The 20,814-nt window shown below is 34.9% G+C and overlaps 1 protein-coding gene across 7 annotated transcripts in view; it reads right to left on the reverse strand.

Annotated features, from left to right (window-relative positions):
- Positions 1 to 20,814, reverse strand: part of ATP8A1 (ATPase phospholipid transporting 8A1) — a 212,651-nt gene that overhangs the window by 137,968 nt on the left and 53,869 nt on the right. For 3 of the 7 annotated variants that reach the window (XM_019754167.2, XM_074324621.1, XM_074324624.1), the window contains exons 7-12: positions 12,682 to 12,755; positions 10,060 to 10,129; positions 8,245 to 8,372; positions 3,569 to 3,680; positions 2,051 to 2,216; positions 607 to 734 (exon numbers count right to left, since the gene is read on the reverse strand). In XM_019754167.2, the coding sequence (XP_019609726.2) occupies positions 607 to 734; positions 2,051 to 2,216; positions 3,569 to 3,680; positions 8,245 to 8,372; positions 10,060 to 10,129; positions 12,682 to 12,755 (678 nt within the window). Of the gene's footprint in view, positions 1 to 606; positions 735 to 2,050; positions 2,217 to 3,568; positions 3,681 to 8,244; positions 8,373 to 10,059; positions 10,130 to 12,681; positions 12,756 to 15,987; positions 16,062 to 20,814 lie in introns of all 7 variants that reach the window. The other 4 variants (XM_019754168.2, XM_074324625.1, XM_074324622.1 and 1 more) reach the window with 2 other exon arrangements.

The raw sequence follows: 20,814 nt of genomic DNA on the forward strand, positions 1-20,814 counted from the left end.
ACTACCTAGATGTATAAAACATGCTAGACAGCCTGGTTGTTCCTAGTGAATACACTATAATTTTTATAGTGCTCAATTGTTTATGAAGCTGTCTGCTATGTTGTGAAATTCCTTTGGTTTATATAACCATGTTGAGATGCAGGTAAAACAGGTTTTATCATTTCTATATGAGTGTCCAAAAAAGTATGTGTCAAAGAAGTCAAGTGGCTTAGCAAAGTTCATACAGCTAGTAAATTACAGAATTAGAACTACAATCCAGATATTTTAACTCCAAACCCGATGGTTCTCCTTTTCCCCAAGACCACTAAAAAACCCAAAATAGGTTTCCTGACATGCAGACCTATTTTCCCCAGGGATGTCTGGTCTATAAACTTGTGTTTTATCATTTCTATGTAGGATGCTGAGATGAGATGTTGTTACTGATTTTACATGTCAAATGAATTTGTTATAATTATACTAGGCTCCAAAATATTTTGCAATGTCATCTTGCAGGTAAGGTATAATTAAGGTATAATTTTTTTTTCCTGAGAGGTCAAAAAACTGTATCAGGGAAAAAAAAAGATAAAACGTATGTCTACAGTGATAAAAAAAATAATTCATATTTACCCAGTTTATGAAGTATGCCTGTGTAAATTTCACCACTTCTAATGTAACCAACAAGCTGATAGGAATGAGATTGTTGAAAAGGATGATGAAGGTCAAGAAATTCAGCCCAAAATTATTAGCACCACCATCTGTTGGGGGAGGTAAAAGGAAAGTCATTAAGAGTTTTATGTATTTTATTTTGTATCAACCAGAACTTTAAGCATAACAAAATTTTTCCATATTATACAGCATCTCTACATAGTTTGGGAGGAACATAATGCTGATAACATATCCTTATTCTCAAATACATTCTTTAAGATGGAATAGCATCATTTGTACACAATATGATGTTAATCCTAATAAGAACTGCACAATGGTACCAAAAGTGAAAGTACTATCAGTATTACTAATTCTGTTCCAGACACAAAGTTTAGAGATATCAGGGACAAGACTGAGGGTTTATAAATGTAAAATCTTAACTGGGGAGAATCATTTTTATAAAAATTCTTGAAAAGCATTTCCATTTTAAAGCATGCCTGGAAAGCAAACAAACAAAGCAACAGCAGCAAAACTAACCCAAGTAGCAAAAACAACATAGAGCTGGACCCCAGGTAAATTCAGCCCTAAGTAAATTATACTTTTCCTTTTCAATAATGAAAATAAAACAGCTATCCTAAGTACACTGTAAGGTATAGGAAGACATAAACTGATGGTAGCCGTAATAGTTCTAATGTTGAAATAGTCAATCAATGACTGTAAAAAATACCTTGGAATAGGTGCAAAGCTAAATCTATATATATATAAAATCTAAATATATATAAAACCTGAAAAAATCAATTTCGCTGTAAGATTTTACTAGAATTTGTTTTCACATTTTTGAAAATTAAGTATTTATTGGTTAAGTACTCATCAAAAGGCAATGCACTTCCCAGAAATATTCAGCGGTGGTACATTAGTCCTACAATAGTACAAGGATAAATGCTCCAAAAAGATACTATTTAATAGCATTTGCCCTAAGACAAGCTGACCATTAACACAGAACTCACTGCATTCATGAGTTCAAATGAAAGCCATTCAATTTAAACATTTTATAAACATATAAACTACTTTTGGTTCTTTAAATATCCTCAATCTGCTTTCTTTACCAGACAGTTATCGAACTACCTGTGTTAAAATATCTTTAAACACTAAATTAGTAACATTAATTAAAATAGCATTAATAAAATAACATTTTACATTACTATGGAGTGCTCATTATATTTTTAAGAATTCTGACATTTTAGAGATTCTAACATTTTACTTACTTTCACTGGAAACTGCATTGAAAAATAAAGATTAAATGCCCAGTTATCTTGGCAACAAGATTTTTTTTTTAGAAATAATAGGAAATTCTAAGAGCTGCTATGAAACAAATATATGTTTTAATGAAAGAAAAAAAAATGTGACTAAGAACTTCAATGCTTACAGTGTAGATTGAGATACCAGTCCTTTCCAGAATGCTTTCGATTCCAAATGGCTGAGCCCACAGAACAGACAAGGGACATGGCAATTAAGATACAAAACAAAATCAAAATTTGTACATTTGTAATCCGTTCCACATTTGAGAGTTTAAGTGGTGGACTTGTTGAATTCTGTAAAAAGAAAGAAGATGAGTAATAAGAAATGTGTACAAATGATTTAGTAATGTTTATCTAGCATTTTGATGAAGATGACAAAGTCACACCTCAAAATCTAGACATGGGCAGATACCTGAAAGCTATACAGATAACGTAATAAGCTGTCAAAGGTTAACTACCTCTTTTTCTAAAGGCTACTACGTCACCTAAGCCTTTTTCGAGGATGTAAAATAATAATGAGAGAAAGACATAAAAATAGATTCTTTTTCTTTGTAAACATAGATTTTTGCATTCTGGCAGGTAAGATGAATAGTTTTACTTGACTACTTAAACAAACAGTAGACTAGAAGCTTCTAGTTTAGTGAGCATTTTAGCTCAGGGAGACAGACAAAAAGACGGCCTATCCGCCCAGAGATCTGGAAATTCCAAAGTATGAAGGCAACATTTAAAAACAATTCTGGTTTCCAGACTTCTGGTGGCATTTAGTAATTGTACAGCAGCAATCTAAGCAGTCCGGGCTATAAAAAATAAGAACGGTAAGTGTCCTCAGCTGTATATAATGATAAGAAATGATTATGCTAGATGTGTGCTAACCAAGGCAGCCACAGGACAGAAAATTCAATCTGTCATAATCAATAGAAAGTGAGGGCTTGTAGAATTTATAGAACGATTAGGAGTAGAATCATTGGTAGCAGTCCTGCTTGCCTGTTGATGACATCTTTGTGCCTTTACCACGAGCAAAGTTACCAGCCCTTACAGCAGATTTTCATGCAGTATCTTAAAACTGAATCTAACCACTGAACATTGATTATATTACCACACCAATCTAACCACTGAACACTGATTACATTAAAACATAGAGAAGGGACATCCACAGGCATGTGTAAACATTACGAGTGGCTAGGATTAAAGCTGATGAAAGATGGCCTAACATCATACTGCCGAGGAAAAATGGTCAACATTTGATTCACAAGCTTTTCTTTGAATTTTACGAAAAAATGAAAATAAGTCTTAAATTTGATTATTGTATTAAAATAAAATTATAAGACACACACTTTAATGCAGAGCACTCACTGTTACACAGACAACTTGAATCAGTCACAGCAACAGTTAGTAAATGTTGCCTATGCCCCAATATATAGTCATTGCGAGTTCAGCGCGCTGGGCGATCGCTGGTGAAACTTGCCACTCTTGTGTGTAGTCACTGCCGGCCCTCTCAGCAAACAATGAGCTTCTGGATGTTAGAGTGGGGCTCAGTAATCTGTGATAGATGGTCTGTTATGTTTGGGACGACTGCACTGCCAGCTACAAATCGCCCACATTCAAAAGATTCAGGTCCAAGAGGTTTTCATAGATAAAAATCCCACCTGCATCAGCTTGGTGTCATGTCCAGTGTAGACAACTATTCCATGAACCCACTGTGTATTTCTCAGCTGAGCGCCTCGAAGAAGAATCTGATCTGCTCCCAGGGGAACAGTGCTATGACAAATTATGTTGACATTAGAAATGACATTTTCTAAAATGCTTAAGAATTCAACAGGCATTGTATAGTTCCAAAATGGTTCTGTTATTAAAATAACCCTTCTCACATGTACCACATTTTTAGAAAAGTAATTTTCTTACCAAGAAGAATAATTTTCTTACAGAAGAACAGCTGGAGAGAAATGTTTTAGTTGCTTCTCCTTAACATCAAACCAGCCAATTCCCACAATTTCACTATCTAGAATAGTAGACAATGTTTTGGAATTCAGAGGCTAATTCTCAAGCCTATTTGAGACTTTTCCTGATTTAGTAAGTCCATTTAGGATCCTGAGATTCTTGGAAGTGGTGAGGTTAGGAGATCTGCTTCCCCTCCCCCACCTTCCTTTAAATTAAAAATAGCTTTGTGCATACCATGTTTCCCTGAAAATAAGACCTACCCCGAAAACAAGCCCCAGTTAAGATCGTCAGCCAGATGGATGCATTTAGTACGTTATGACGATGTTCCAGACGAAGATGACATGACTGTATTTAAATAAATATAGATTGTCATACTTGAAAAAATAAAACATCCCCTGAAAATACGCCCAAATGTGTCTTTTGGAGCAAAAATTAACATAAGACTCAGTCTTATTTTTCAGGAAACACAGTAATAAATGTTCGAAAAACACAAAAGATAAACACACAGGAGGGGTGAAATGTCTAACTATTACATTATTTTGTATACCTGTAACTAATAAAAATTAATGAATTAAAAAAAAAGATAAACACACAGATCTCATCATACACTTGCCATCTCTGTCCTCTAAAGATAAGCCCCTGTATTTAAAATCTCTAGGACATTCATTTTATTGTATTTGAAGATCAGTTCTCCAAGAACCGTAAAAAATTTCCAATAAATGGTAACAAATCTTAAGCACTTCAATGAAATGAAAGCAAATTGAGGCTATCCATTTCATATAATTTAAACCACATTTTTCATGACTAAAGGTCAATTAGGTCTTTTGTGAGTTTCTTGCCAGGCTATACACTAGGGTAGGCAGTTGGCTGCTATAACCTCACACAGAGGTATCAGAAGGGTACAAGCTATCACAGCTATAGTGGGACTCTTGATGGAAATGTACTACCTCGAATGTAATGGCTCAAGGATTCCTATCACAAAGTCTTCGTTTTAATAAGGAAAAAAAGCAAAAAAGAAATGACAAATATGAAGAAAAATACAATAAAAAATAACTTCTAGAAAAAGAAGGAAACAATTTCCCCAAGAGAAGTCTCCAGACAAAAAAATTTCTTTGTCAGTGGAGGCATGTGAGACTGAAGCTTTCATTTCTGGTGGACTTTTATGTCCAGTAAAAGGCTTCCTTCAGGAACTACACAAACAGCCCCGGTTCCAGTGAAATCAATCCAAATGACTAGGTAATAACAGCACCTAAAGCCTTCCATTTAAATGAGTAAAACCTTAGGAAACAATATATTCCAATTTAGGAAAAGAAAGCAGCAACTATAACTCTCATTTTTTTATGCATAGCAGGATACCTTTCAGACCTATCTGGAAGGGAACCCCTCCTGTGTATGTCTCAAGACTTGGGGTACACTTCAGAGTTGCAGGAGCTTCAGGCCTAAAGCAGGTTTCTAAGAAGTTCTTGGGAAGCTGCTGTTCTATGCTCTGGGGCACATATATGTCACCTTATCATCTGTAGTGTAGATTGATTGGAATTAGGTATAAACTCTTCAAAAGCAAAAAATACTACTTTTCAATTACAAGGACTCAGCAAGTGTTAGTTATTATTAGTTTTCCTCACAGCTGGAATTCCAAAGCTTCTGGCATTAGACAATGACCCTCATCCTTAATAGAATCAACATACGCTCATTCAAAGGGGCTCCAAGAGCTCTGGGAAATCACAGTAAAAGAAACTCATAGACACAGACAATAGTTTAGTGGTTACCAGAGGGTAAGGGGGGTAGGGGGTAGGAGATGAGGGTAAGGGGGATCAAATATATGTGATGGAAGGAGAACTGACTCTGGGTGGTGAACACACAATGGGATTTATGGATGACATAATGCAGAATTGTACACCTGAAATCTATGTAGTTTTGCTGACAATTGTCACCCCAATAAATTTAAAAAAAAATTAAAAAAAGTCAAATGTGCTACAAACAGAAAGGTACTGACAATCTATTTCTACCTTTCATATAAATTAAAGCATACTATATAAATTTTGTCTGTACCCTAAATCTTGGCACAATTATACACAGATTCTCCTTCCCTGCATGGATTTGCTTGGCATCAATTTGCTAGGGAACTGATAAGAAACGGAAGCTGGCCATTTAGGAATGTCAGACTATAGAAACGTTACTCGTATAAATGGCCCAATCTATCATTAGTCTATAACCATATGTTCATGGGAAGATCACTCTGTGCAAGTCAAGCTTTAGAACAAAATATAATTACTTCAAAAATCACAGGAAAGCTTTTGGTAGATCTGAATGAGGATGACAGTTCAGGGTATATTTCAAATGTCCTCCAGAATTCAAATTTCGTAATAATGCAATTACAAAATAATGCAAGCACTGATAATCTCTCAGGGTGGTGGGTTGCACTCGTGCATTTAGTCGGCCACTTACAAATGCCTGGTAGATAAGGTACACTGTAAAGTAGGGGAGGCAGGGAAAAAGGGAGGGTAGGGCAAGAGGAAAGCGAAGGGAGGCCGGAAAGACCCACCATTGCTGCCAGGTGCTGCCCCATTTCTTTGCCCACTTTGCAACACAACTCCTTGAGAAACTTGTCTATGCAGCAAGTCCTCGAATAATGTCACTTCATTCAAGGTGGTTCTGTTACAGTGTTAATGAGATGCCGTAGGAAGCTAACTCTTGTTTATATCAATTAGCCTACCATAAAATTGGTTTCATTACATGTCATTTTGCTTAAAGTTGTAGAACCTATCGATGACATAAGTGAAGACTTACTGTATTTGCTATTTTCAACTCCTTCCATTATCTCAAACTCACTCTTATTAGGCTCTACCTGTTCTAACTGAGCTCAGGGATCTTTAGGAAATAGAGATCCAACTGTCAATTCTCAGCCTTGTTGTACTTGACCGTCATAACATCTGACCCACTTTAGTCCCTCCATGTGCATCGGCAGTTTCTTCATGCTCTCTCGGTTTTCGTCCTACCACGGTGGTGTCAGTCCCTTCTTCTCCCTTTTCCCTCAACCTTAATGGTGGAGTCTTAGGACAGTCCTTGGGGTTCTTTACCTTTCGCCCTTAGGGTTTCTTCCACTCTTTGGCTTTAGATATCTATGCCAAGTACTCCCAAATTTACGTCATGAGCCTGGACTTCTAGCTCAAACTCCAGGCGTATATATTCAGCTGCTTCCTTAACATCTCTATTTGGATGTCACAAATTCATCAATTCCAAACTGAACTGCTGATATTCCTCCCTCAAAACTCTCCAGTGGATCCCCATTTCACTCAGAGCAACACACAATGACCTACAAAACCTTGCGTGGTCTGGCCCACGGTTCTCTCTTGGCCTTTCTGTTACTGTCTTCCTTGGTCATTCCACTCCAACCACACTGTCCCCTTGTAATTCCACAATTACACCAGGCACTTTCCCACTTACAGATGATATAACGATATAACTAATAACTTAGCGTCACTATTCTTTCTGTCTGGTATCCTCTCCCTCCAGATAACCACATGGCTAAGCTCCTCATCTCCAAATCACCTTGGCTCAAATGTTACCTTCTGAATGAGGCTCTCACTGTGGCCACACTAACTAAAAGTGCTTCGCTCCCAAATCTCTCCTTTCTCCTGGGCTACTTTTTTTCCAAAGCATTTTACACTTTCTAACATAGTATAGACTTTTCTTATTTCTCACTTTATTGTTTGTCTGTTTGCCCTTCCCTAATTGGAAGAAAGTAAGCTCACGAGGGCAGGAGTGTTTATCTGCTTTTTTCATTGCTGTCTCCTTAACATCTCTAACTGGCACAGGTGCTTAGTAAGTACTGTTTGAGTGGATGAGGGGAGAAGCAGGAAAAAGAACAGGAAGGAGGGGGGAGAGGGGAAAAGGGCAGGAAGCAGGTAACAGCAAAAGATGAATATAAATGATAACATGGCCTAGCAAACGCATATGCAATTATGCAGAGAAGACAGTAGGAATTTATCCAGTACAATGGACTCCTTTGGGGCAGAGTCTGAACTCCTTGAGGTATTGAGAGATGACAGGAAAGGACCCAGGCCATGGGCTGCACAGCTAGGCCTATAACGTAAGGATTCTGGCCAAAAAGCAAGCCATTAAGCAATGCCAGAAGCCTGGCATATACCTGAAAACATCCAACTGCCAGGTTGGCAGAACCCTGGAGAAGTGTTCAGCGATACCTATAGTGTTAATTAAGCTCTAGTATTTTCACAAAAGGACTTTGGGTAGAAGTAATATGGCAGTGCTTAAGAAAAAGATTCTGAGTGCTCAGATTTAAAGCACAAGAAAGTATTCTGTACCCAGATCCGAAATACACTGTGACACAGTGAATGCTGTTTTTATGAAGACGGATTTTACATACCCGTGTCCATCAAGCCTTATGTTTCCGACAAAATCGTAGAGATGTCTGTTTGGACTTTCACACTCGATCCTGCCAGAAATTCTCATCAAACTGTCAATTTCTTTTATTTCTGATGTTATTGGTAAGCCCTGTTTAGAAATGTTGAAATAAGCAAAGAGTGTATTAAATACATTGTATGTGGGAGGGAGGGGGATAGTCTGAATTCATCCAGGCTTATGATCTAAGAGACCCCACTATTATATGAGCAATTCTCTCCCTTATATAATACTCTCTTTGTCAAATCACAATTAAGGGATACCTTCTTCGCCACTTGAACACAGGTTTCAGCACAAAAATAGGGCACATTTTGCGAAAGTTCCAAAATACATGAGACTACAAATTAGTCTGAAAATATATTTTGAAATAAGTCATTCAAGAATTGTTTGCTTCCAAAAACAAATATTTAGCATTATACAGTGTGAATCTGTCTGCTGAATCTCAGAAAGTGGCTGAGAAATGAACAGGAGTGATGTTTCAAGAGCATTATGTTTCTGTCCTTTTAGTCCACTGAGAAGAAAAACTCCAAAATAGTTCTCCCCTCCAGCCAACTAGAGCTGCCTGGAACAGCACAGGCCCCGCTTCCTGTGGCAGCCAGAATTCAGACGCTCGGTGATGACCTACTTGTGTCACATCCCCATTCTCCTACATGTCATTCTCACCACTCACCTAGAGCCCAAGAGAATAATCATGCATCACTTAAGGATGGCTTGATCAACAACTGACGGCCTGTGACGGTGGTTCCATAAGGTTATAATGAAGCTGAAAAATTCCTACTGCCTACTGATATCATAGCTGTGTTAATGTCATCGTGCAACACATTACTCACGTGTTTGTGGTGATGCTGGTGTAAAGAAACCTACTGTGTGCTGCCTGCCAGTCATATAAAAGTATAGCACATACAATTATGTACAGTACACAATACTTAATAATAAATGACTATATTATGTATTTACCATACTATACTTTTTGTTGTACTCTTTGTATTTACAGACAAAAAAGTTTGTTGTAAAACTTATGCCATGTTAGGCCGGCAGCAGCCTCATACATGTCGTGTTTATTGCATCATTTTTTCTTGTGCTTAATTTAATCTTGTGTTGTTTTGTACAGTAACGTGCTGTACAGGCTTGTAGCCTCACAGCAATAAGCTAAACATACAGCCTAGGTGTGCTGTGGGCTGTACCACCTAGGTGTATATAAGTGAACTCCATGCATTAGCACAACGATGAAATCGTCTCAAGACGCATTTCTCAGAACGCATTCCGGTGGTTAGGTGCCACAGTTTTTTAAAGTCCCTTTAAAATTTTAAAAGATAAAATCCTTACAGTTGCTTTCTGTTAGGGATGGTAGGAGAAGTTAAGTACAAAAATCTATGCTGTTCCCTGAGATTAGTGTGACTTTTAGAATAGCAATGGAAACTACATCTTTTCAATATGGTAAAGCCTAATAATTTGGGTCAGGTGAATAAGTAAGCTAACACATATCAAAGCACTTAGAATTAATTACTACTATTATTATCATCAGAGTGTTGGCTAGTACATAAAATATTAAAAATGTTACAAATAGCATGTATATGATGGATCATATTTAATCAGGTAAATAAGTCTGAGTCTTCTAGACTACTTAATCATACCAATTAATAAAACCTCTTCCTAGTGGCTCAATGAGAAAATATTTGCAATTGGATAAAATTACTTCAACTCAAGACAGGAAGAAATAAAGGTCCTGATTCCATGTAATAATATAGCAACAATTACATAAACATGTATTAAATCTTACCTGTCTAATTTTCAAGTTTGTTTCACCATCTAAGTTGGATGTTTCAATGTAGCACATGGCCTGGGGCTCACTATTGTTTGAAATTGAAAAGCAAAAAGATTTAGTGGGGGAAGGAAAGCACAATAACAACTTACTTAAATAGTCAGACTCACTGAAGCCTTTCGTTCTAAACAAAGCTTTAATTCCCCAGTTTCTTGATGATTTTCATTCTAACTGCAAAATGCTATGAAGCGAACCCATGCAGGACAACTCATGGATCAGCTTTTCAGCCAGAAGGACCCAAAAGCAGTTTCCTGACAACAATCAGTATAGCTCTTCAAGATACTGTAAATGATTAAATTTGTCAAATTACACTTAAATTGTTCATCCATATAGACACAACATAGACTGAATCTGAAGTGTAAAACAGTTTTGTGTCCAGGTTTACCTTTAGCTCAAAAATATCAAGTGAGAGTTCATGCTCATAGCCCACATGTAAATTGGTTAAGGAAAGTGGTTGATTAGAAAATTCCAGATTGCTGCTTCTAAAAACTTGCATTTACTATCCTTTTAAAAAAAGATGAATAGGATCATATGAACCAAAATATTTAAATTTTAAGGCTACGTTTTAAAGACTGTATGCACAGAATTTTATAATGAAAGTAGATATACACTTTTCTTCCCCTATTTTTCCTGCTCCTATTCTATTTCTTAAAGTTGCTTCAGAGATTCTTGTGGCAGCAAAAGTTAAAACTAAAATCAGCCCACTTGGCTATACTACTCCTTGACCTGAATCTAGAAGATCCACTTTATTGGTCCCCATCAGAGTGTTTTAGTAAAGTTTGGTGTGCAGTAGCTGGTATAAGAGTTCTGTGTTCTCCACTTCTTTTCACAGGTACTATTCCTGGACCATCTAAATTCTGCTGCTTCACATGCTAACTTTACTTGCCCTTATAAACAAGTGAGTCCAACACCATAAGCTGATCCTCAACTATAAGGAGAAGCATTCTAAAGTTAAACTAATCTTATTGGCACTCAGTTATATAATAAGCCTAATTAACATCATATAAGTAACTAGGAATGTAATCTCTGGTTACATGTGTATTCAAATTTGGAAAGAAAGAAACTTGTTAAGTTACAAACACTTGGAATTTTCTAATCAACTTCCAATTTGTACATGTGCAAAACAGACTATCCGAGTTTCAGAAATGGGCACGTAGCTTAGTTTTGTGGCCTGAAGATTTGTGAAAATTACTAAAACAAATGGTCATTGATCAACTATTTTACAGATTCATTTTAAATTAACTTTGCAAGCTCTTCAATTTACTCTATGGGCTATTTTTTTTTAATATCATAAAAGCTGATACTTTTTCCTAACTGGAGTTTTTCAATATTTATATTTTCACTCTATCAATCATTGAACGTGGTATTTTTCCTTACTGTCACAACAGTAATTTCACTCTGGCAATTGCTCCCAATTTGTAATTTACTTATGTATACATTTGAAACATAAATGTTTATAAAATTATAAAACACATCTAATAATACAGAAGCATGATGACAAACAAATGCTAAATGAACAATGATGATTCCATATTTTGGCAGTAACACGCATCCACGTTTTACTTTGCACATCCAAGGCCATTCTCATATTAAACGAGAATAACATTAACATTCTAATTCTATTTCTATCTTTTTTTCATAAAGCAACTTTTCTAGGACTTTAAATGGCAAGGAACTTAGAAAGTTAAATGGCTGACTTCTATTTCAATTGGGGCAAATAAAATATGCATCCAAATTCAGAACATACTTAATCCCTTAAGACAGCTGTTAGTGAAGCAGTTCTTAACAGTGCTATGAAAAGGCAGCAAGATGTCTCAGATAAGGAATCATGCTAGATAATAAATATTTTGGCAAATTATGAGGACATCCAAAACACAAACTACAGTCAGAGAGGCAAAGCAAGCTTTTTGATTAGTAGGTGGAAAAATGAAACAAGATGCATTTCACAATACAGACAGCTGAAATTTATCACAGTAACGTGCACTTTGTCACTAGTTACAAGTGGGATAAAAATTGATCCCAAAGCATGCGGTACAAAAATGTACAACATCGAGCTTTGTGCAGGGGGTCCTCTGTAAACCCTATACAAGCCCAAATTACAGTCATGATTGCTGAAGGGATTCTATAGAACGTATAAACAATTCCAAATATAAGAATAAGACAAATGCTTAAAATCTTAGAAATTTCTCAATAACTTTGTTTCATGTAAACCTTAACATTGTTCAAAACAACATCCTGGAGAGGTATTAAATCAAGCTTTAGTATTTAGGCATGTTGTTAAATATGAATATATATTAATGATGCATAGGAAATAAAATCTACATTTACGGGCATGCTTCATGGGCTCCTACTGGTAACAATAGGAGCTCAATTGGCCCAGTGAAGGGACGAACATCATCCAATATAATATTCATAAAAGGCCTTTAAAACATCTGTGAAATGTCCATCACCAAGAAGTGTAAAAAAGTTTGTGTTTTAAAGGAAGAAACACAGAACTTGACCATCTTTGGGTTTAACTGGTCTCTGGTGTAGGGTGAGGACCCACATACACATTATCCTGTAGGACTCAGCAGTTCTAACCTTGAGGACAGGCTGATGAGATCTGCTGGGAGATGCTCCCCATTGGTCACTTTCACTATTTCCCCCACTGCCACCTACAGGTCCCAGTTTAAAATAATTAAAATGGAAAAAAAAAAAAAAAAATGAATGACAGAGAAAAAAACAAACAAATGGACAAAGGAGACAGAAAGTTTGAAATTATTATAGAAAATAATACATGTTAATAAAAATGTCTAATGCCAATTTTTTCAAAATTTATTTTGATCAGGTCTAAAGGCACAAGAAAACATGGAATATTTAAGGATTACTTATTTGTTTTAAGCCCAATTTTCAATTTTTAATGCAGAAACTTTTGATATTTAAAAGTTTACTCACAAGCATATCTTATATTAAATAAAAAGATAGTTTTATAGAGAGCTACTTTATCTTAAAAATTTCTCTGTCTCTAATTCCTCACTCTCATGCCTTCTATTCTATATCCACTCCTACCCAAGAAGAAAAGAAATAATTGTGGAAACTACTTTTTAGGCTTTTGAAAAACAAATTGTACTATACTATAGTAAACACTATAAGTACACTAAAAATATTATTTAAAATTTTCTGATTCCAAAATCTTTCAAAGTTAATTACATAAATATCTTATTGACTCTAATGCAAAGATGCAAAGACATGGATCTCAGGAATTTAGAAGCCATAATTGCAGTCTTTTGAGTTATTTAATAATTAATAAAGTCTAAGGAATGCATTGTTTTGGAAAGGATATCTTTTGCATCTGGGAAAAATTTTTCAAAGGTATAAAGTAGACATGCCAAGAACCTGTTTGGACTTGAATTAATAGCTTGAGTTATTTTACTCTATACTTTTTAAACTCATATATATATATTTGTTCATTATATGCTAAAATTTCAGTTTCTTTATTTCAAAATGAAAATCAATTTAAAATAGTAATTTTCAACCATGTTCATACCTTAATTTCAAACTACCTCAAAGAAGATGCACTATCAGTAATTAATAATTGAAAAATATTTGGAAATTAAAATATTATAAACTGGTGTTTATTGCTACTGCTAAACAGTGCTCTTCTGCATGTGACAATCACCATGTACTTATTCTGGTAGCAGAGAGTGTGGCATATGAAGATATTAAATTAGGAGTTAAGTATTCCAACTCTGACCTAATCATTAGCTAAAGTTAAGTGGCTAAAAATAAAACTTAAAGTCAAAATTCCTCTTTCTGTAAATGATGACAGAACTTTTATCTACTTCTTAAGGCCAATATAGGTTCAAAAGAGTCAAGTAATGCAAAATCTCTTTTGAGAACAAAAAGAAAAAACTGAAAGATGGTACTTTGCCACTTGGACAAAAATATCTGTCTAACAGCACCAGCTCTTGCATATCACTTTGAATCCTACTAAATCACAAAAAGCTACAAAACAGGTAATCTTTTTACAAATAATAATCTTTAAAGGAAGTTTATCTTTATGGGTGTTACATTAAAATTTAGAAACTATTTTGATCTACCAATACTGATAGCCAGATAGGGATAGGGAATGTTTTTAATGTTTAGAACACCTATTCTGTAAAAATGATCTCAAGTTTAAGAAATACAAGCACAGAGCTTTCTTGGAGTCTCTGGGATAGAACAGAGGCAGATGAAAAATATTTTGAAATTTTTCAACTTAGAACTAAGTATATAGTCAGGGCAGTACAGTTACTTATCTTCACATTTTTGAGTATACAATTTAAATACTGTAATGAATGGTTCAGCAAAGATGGCTCTATGATAACGTCTCCATGCTAAGTTTAATCAGGAAAACATTAATACTTTCTTAAATCACTGAAATACTCTACTATCATTTTGAACTTAGTTATATAAATATGACATTCAGATGGTCAAATGTCCATTACATTTCTCAAACTTTTACTTGGTACCACTAAGTGCCAACCATTCTGTTGGTTAAACAGGCATGCTTAAAACTTAATTGAAATAGTATCAATTTAAACAAAAAGGAGAATTGAGCAATATTAGCATTTGATCAAGTAATCCATCTCCCTCACTTTAAAAGATAGGAAATCAAGGCCTGAAAGATTAAGTATTTGGTTCAAAATCACCAAGTCAAGATAAGAACCCTGGTTTTTCTGCCTCCTGAGCAGACCTCTCTAATCCTGATGCTATGCAGTCCCTGAGACACAGACAGCAAGTTCAAGGTGAAACTTATTCTCCCACTGCCATGTGTGGACCGTTACCTTTGGTTCAGTTTTAGAAACCAACCCCGATAAAGGTTGGGCAAACGAAACTAAAAATAAAGGTTAATTTAAAAAGCTATTAATTTTAATTTTATTGAAAACAAAACCTATAAGTAAATGGCACAAAGAACTCCCAACTATAAAATATGGAACTGTAACTACCCATACGTAGTTACTTCAACTACCTATAGACTTACTTCTATAAATATCTGGATAACTCCTTTTTGCTTAATTACGTTTCGCTAACTTGTCATAAATCCAATCATTTTCAATAATGACCTGATTAAACAGATTTTGAAAAAAGGACACTGTCCATATTTACATGTGGATTTTACAAATAAAACTGTCCAAGGAAATGATGATAAACAACCTCTAAAACATTAAAAACATTTTTTCTTAATTTACGTTAGGACTAGTTTTATAGTTTTTAAACCGAAGACCATTTGAAAGTCACATTCTTTAAAGGGTAACAGTGCCATATGTTCTGAATACCAATTCATGACTATCTTAAGTAGGAGTAAAATAAAAATTATCTAAATGCAGTAACGGAAAGAACTTTAAAGAAAGAGCAAAATACTTTAATTTTTTTGTTGGAAGAGTATGGCATTTCAAAAGATATGATGACAAAAAAAGAAATCATAAATCCATTTTCTTGTGCCAATGCACCATAAAGATCAAGAAACTTTGGATATATGAATGCATCATAAAGGAACTTATGAACAAATATTGCAAGGTAACAATCAGTAAAGAACCCAATCCATGTATTATATAAAATAAATGACAGGAAATCTTACACGAGTCAGTAGTCCACAGAAAAGGATCTGGACATATCCAGAGGGGGAGTAGGCTCGTAATTGTAATAACTTTTGAATTATGAAAGATGGTACCTATCACTTATTCTATATGGCAAACATGAAAGAGTCCTTTAAGTCCAATCAATTTTTTTTAATGCTTAATTCATAATCATTAGAGAGGTTTAAAATTCTTCGTTTATTCCTTATTTCCTTGGAGAAATCACAAGGTCAATGCAGGGTAGAGAAACCGTCCTCTACACTGTTTGAGCAACAGTAGGTATCTCTACCTTGATGAGAGAAGTACAGTGTCAGCAGGTATATACTCTTTGCCTTTTATTATAACTATATCTCCAACATTTACCTGAAAGAAAACTGGGAATTGGTTAATTATCTGCATTGAAAGATAGTTACAAATATACAACCCATTGTATTTAAACATAGAAAAGAGTAAAAATGGTTATTGGCAAACAAGAACCACTTATCTTCACAAAATGGCATAAAATGACCTAGGAGTGAGGCCAAGGGTGGGGCAATGCTTTAAAAAATGAACTTATATCTTTGTTTTATCAGCTATATTAACTTATCTTAATTTAGCCATTGAATTGACATTTCAACTTCTCATATTCTCTCCCTCTGACATAAAAATAAAAAGGAGGAATTTACCAAATGAAAAACCTTACCCTATTTAAGGAAATGTCAGTACAACTGGAAAAACTAACTATTGGATATATGATCGTTACTCCTCATGATGACCTTATGAAATAGGTGTTAGTTATAATTCATAATTTAGAGGGGAAGGAAATGAGTATTAGAGTCTAAGTTATCTGCCCAAGATCACAGCGAGATGAAGAGGTTAATTCAAACCCACATCCGACTTTCTTCAAAGTCTGATTTTGCATATAGTGAAACTATTACTGTTTTTTAAATTAAAAACAAAAACAGCTTAACCTCCTTTTCATTTTAATAACTGTTAGCACTTTTGTGAACATGGCCTGAAGACAAATTAAAGACAAGCTATGGCCAGAAATTGTTAGGAATAATTTAAGGGATAGCTTTTGTCCAACAATACATCGATAGCCACTCCTATTGTATCATGAAAGTTGCCCTCTCTCTTAGTAGCCAAATGAACCTGAAATAAGTTCAGTTCTGAATCAAGTAAAGCCTTTTTTGTTATAGCTTTTCTTTGTTGTCCTTAAAGTCATTTTGTTCTTCCCCCTCCCTATTTTTCCTTGAACCCTAAAAGCACTTTATTCGGGGGAAGGAGCGAATGGTGTCTTCAATGGGAATCACAGTAAGAAATTACTGCACACTGTGATTCCCCGAAAATAAGACCTAGCAGGACCACCAGCTCTAGTGTGGTTTTGGGGCAAAAATTAATATGACCCAGTATTATATTATATTATATATTATGCTATATAAGACCCGTTCTTATTTTAATATAAAATATTCAAATATTTTGTCTCATATTCAAATAAGACCAGGTCATATATTAATTTTTGCTCCAAAAGACGTATTAGAGTTGATAGTCCACCTAGGTCTTATTTTTGGGGAAACACAGCAGATAGCCCACTGGGGTCTACATTATATACTGGGGGCAGAACAGGTTAGGAAATGTTGGATGGAGCCGTCTCATCTATTGTATGTATCCTGGCTATCCATGTAGGGAAGCTCTGGATGCCTTGATTCAAGAGAGATTTATTTCAGCTGCAATCTGGATTACCTGGCATTGAAACATTGCCAGGGACTGTGGAATCAAACACCCCCTCCCTTAAAACAATAAACTGGGAAAATGAAAAACAGCAAGTAGAGGTGTAAACCAGCCCCTAAGTCATGTGTGGTGGTAGTGCTCTGATAGTACCCACTGAGAGCAAGACAGAGAAATGTCAGTTCTCTGTAGCCATGACACTTAGGGAGAAAGCTAAGCAGGTTACCAATCAATTGCTCTTTAATCACGATCTGTGTGTTAATGTTTACTCTCCAATTAGATTATATGCTTCATCAAATCAAGATATTTGTTTACATTACAGTATTAGAGTCTAAGAGACTCACGAAAATCCCTAAATGATTACACTCTGTTTTCCAAAATCTTTGTTCATTGTGAGACAAGGGCTTGTGGTTATTAAACTGAAGACTAAAGAAAACATTAGCACCTTATATGGCACAGTTACCGCAGTGGCTGGGAAAAGCCAAGGGCTCTTTGAGTGCTAAGTACTTAGCTATCCTCAGGGTACTGTGAGGAAAGCAGGGAACTCCTTCCTCTTTATGATGCTTATGTTTTAGATCACTTTCTCAAACACATCCCAACACCTATTTTTCTTTTTGGGTTCTGAGCTCTTAATGTGGCACTGCCCCTTGCAGCCTGGTGTGTACATAAGAGGAACAGACAGAAGAGAAAGTCAAGATGGCAAAAATTCTTTGATCATGTGTTCTAATTAGAGGACTATCATGACAGCAGTTTTAATCCCCAAAATGCTGAAGTGAAGGAAATATTTAGGGCTTTTAGGCCACTACCTTGCACCTTCTCAAGTTACTCACATTAGCATTACAACTGAGGATTATGAAAAAGGATAAGCTTATTAAACTAAAACAGACTGACTTAAAATCTGTCTTTGTCCACTTGGAGGCTCCAGCATATTTATATTTTTACTAGAGAATTTTTTGAGATACAAATTCTTAATCCAAAGAAATACATTTCATGGTGGAAATATCATGCATGAAAGCAGCTTTATAAATGACTTTTACACATGCATACAGCCCACCCACCTGTCCATGCTTCTCTAGGAAGCCAGGAGAACGTATTGATTCAAGATTCTTCACCTAAATTCCACCCCCTGCAACTGTCTCAAGAAACCTGTGAACAGTCTCAACTACATTTCAATTTGAAGAACTGATTTTGTGCTAAGGGCACACGAAGGTAGCTGCTTACATTTCAAGAGTGGGGAGTCAATGACCTGCACAGGGCTTTGGAATTGCACTTCTTTTTTAAAAAGCCCAGATACTGGCAACTTAGCCTTGTGCGACAGAGAAAAGGTGTCAGGGAAACAACTGGAGGGATGACTGTTAATGTTTGAGAGCGGAAGTCTGCCCATCTGTGAATGACTGATGTGCTGTGCAAATTTGTAGGTCCTTTGAGAACCATTCTAAAGCAACCACAGTAACCACACATTTAGAAATGCAGAGAAATTAAGAACCTGGAACTAAAGCTCTTTTGCACTACGGTTTATCACATTACTTTGGCATGTGGATGTGACTCTCGGTTTCGGTTTATTGATTTTATTTTTAAATGCACAAAATACTACATAAGCTAAAGAAAAGCCCTGTCCCACAATCTGGCTAATGCAATAAGCCTGCTGCCATGCCTGGTTCACTTAGTACCGTATTCAGTAAACCATTTTTACATAGCCAGCACCTTATTGTACACAATCCTGTTCTTTTCATCTATGATTATATTTTACGACACAGAAACCATCTTGCTTGCTGCTGTGAGCTCACTTTTGGCACATACACTTAATAAATATTTGTTGGATGAATGGCGTAATATTTTTCTATGTTTCCACAGTATTTGAAATTATAGCGTTTACTTGTCACAAAATATACTAGAGTGTAACATGTTGTAATTTATTTATAAAAATCTCTCATTGTTGGGTATCCACATATTCTAAGTTTTCACTGTTATAAATAATGCTACAATAACATATTTGTACATATACAGGTTTTCCCATACTTTGATAGTTTTTGTGGGGTAAATTCCCAGAATCTTTTCAATGGTTCTTGGTATGAAGACCCAAATTGCTAATCCATAATAATATATGATATACTTCAGAAAATTAAAAATTCTGAAGTACAAGTTCGTTTGTTTTTATTTATTGGATAGCAGATGAAACTTCAATATTGTTTAAATTCATAACTTTTACTAGGTTGGATATTATACTGAGTCTGGTTTCTTATTATAGCTCTTTTTTCTTATTGCCAACTTTTATTTCCTATTTATATCGTAATGAATTTAAATTTTTGTTATGTACAACTATTTTCCATATTTCACCTTATTTGTGGTTGTTTTGTTGTGTATTATTTTTAAATTTTATATAATCAAATCCCATAGATCTTGAGATCTTGCTCTTCTCCAAATATTAAAGTCTTTATTCTATTTGTCTGTTTTTTTTTTAAAACAATGCTTTAACATTTAACTCTTTTAGCTAGTTGGAATTTATTTTAGCATAGGCTGTGACTTATATATAAACTGCGTAACTTCTTGAAATTGCTAATGTGTGATCCCTACATAATTTATTATACAATCTGTTTATGAATGATTTTTGCCTCCTTTATCAAAATGGGCTTTATTTCAGAGTATTCTATTCTCTTTGATTCTACTCTATTGTACTCTGTTATAGTCTATTTTAAGAGTAAAAGAGACATTTATCAATGTCTATTTTTTGCAACAGGTACACACTATTTTAAAAGCTTTTGCTTTCCATTTGCTTCTACACTGTTCTTCGTGTTTTCCAAAATATTTTTCTATTTTATCCACTGTTTATTTTTTGAAATTAAGATGAAAAATTTACTCAACTCTTGAAGGAAAAAAATGATAATTTCTCTGGGATTATACCATATCAGTACTTTCAAACAACTGATATTTTTAGTTTTTCTAGGAATATGACATATTTGTACATTTATGTGAATCTTTAATACCTAAATTTTTGATGTTTTCTTTATCAAGGCAATATACATATTTTAAGTTTACTTGTAAGCATCTCATATGCCACTGGGAATTTTTTTTTCACTATATTTTTCTAAACTATATTGTCTACAAATAGAATGCTGTTAATTTTTGAATATGTATCTTGAATTGATTACTGAACCAACTTTTATTAATTCTAATTAATTCTAATTCTAATTATTAAGTAACATCAGCTCATTTTGGCTGGATGACTTTTGGCAACACTAAGTTCTATCCCTCTGTATCTCAAAGTTGGATGCCAGTATCTCAAAGGTGATGCAGATCTGCAAAATGGCTGAAAAGGCCATCAATATAGGTAATTGTGGGCTGTTAATTTAATTTTTTTGTCTGTAAATTTGAAAAAGAGTTACAATAATCCAGGTGGATCTTGAAATAA

This window comes from Rhinolophus sinicus, linkage group LG02, assembly GCF_036562045.2.
Source record: "Rhinolophus sinicus isolate RSC01 linkage group LG02, ASM3656204v1, whole genome shotgun sequence".
Lineage (NCBI taxonomy): Eukaryota > Metazoa > Chordata > Mammalia > Chiroptera > Rhinolophidae > Rhinolophus > Rhinolophus sinicus.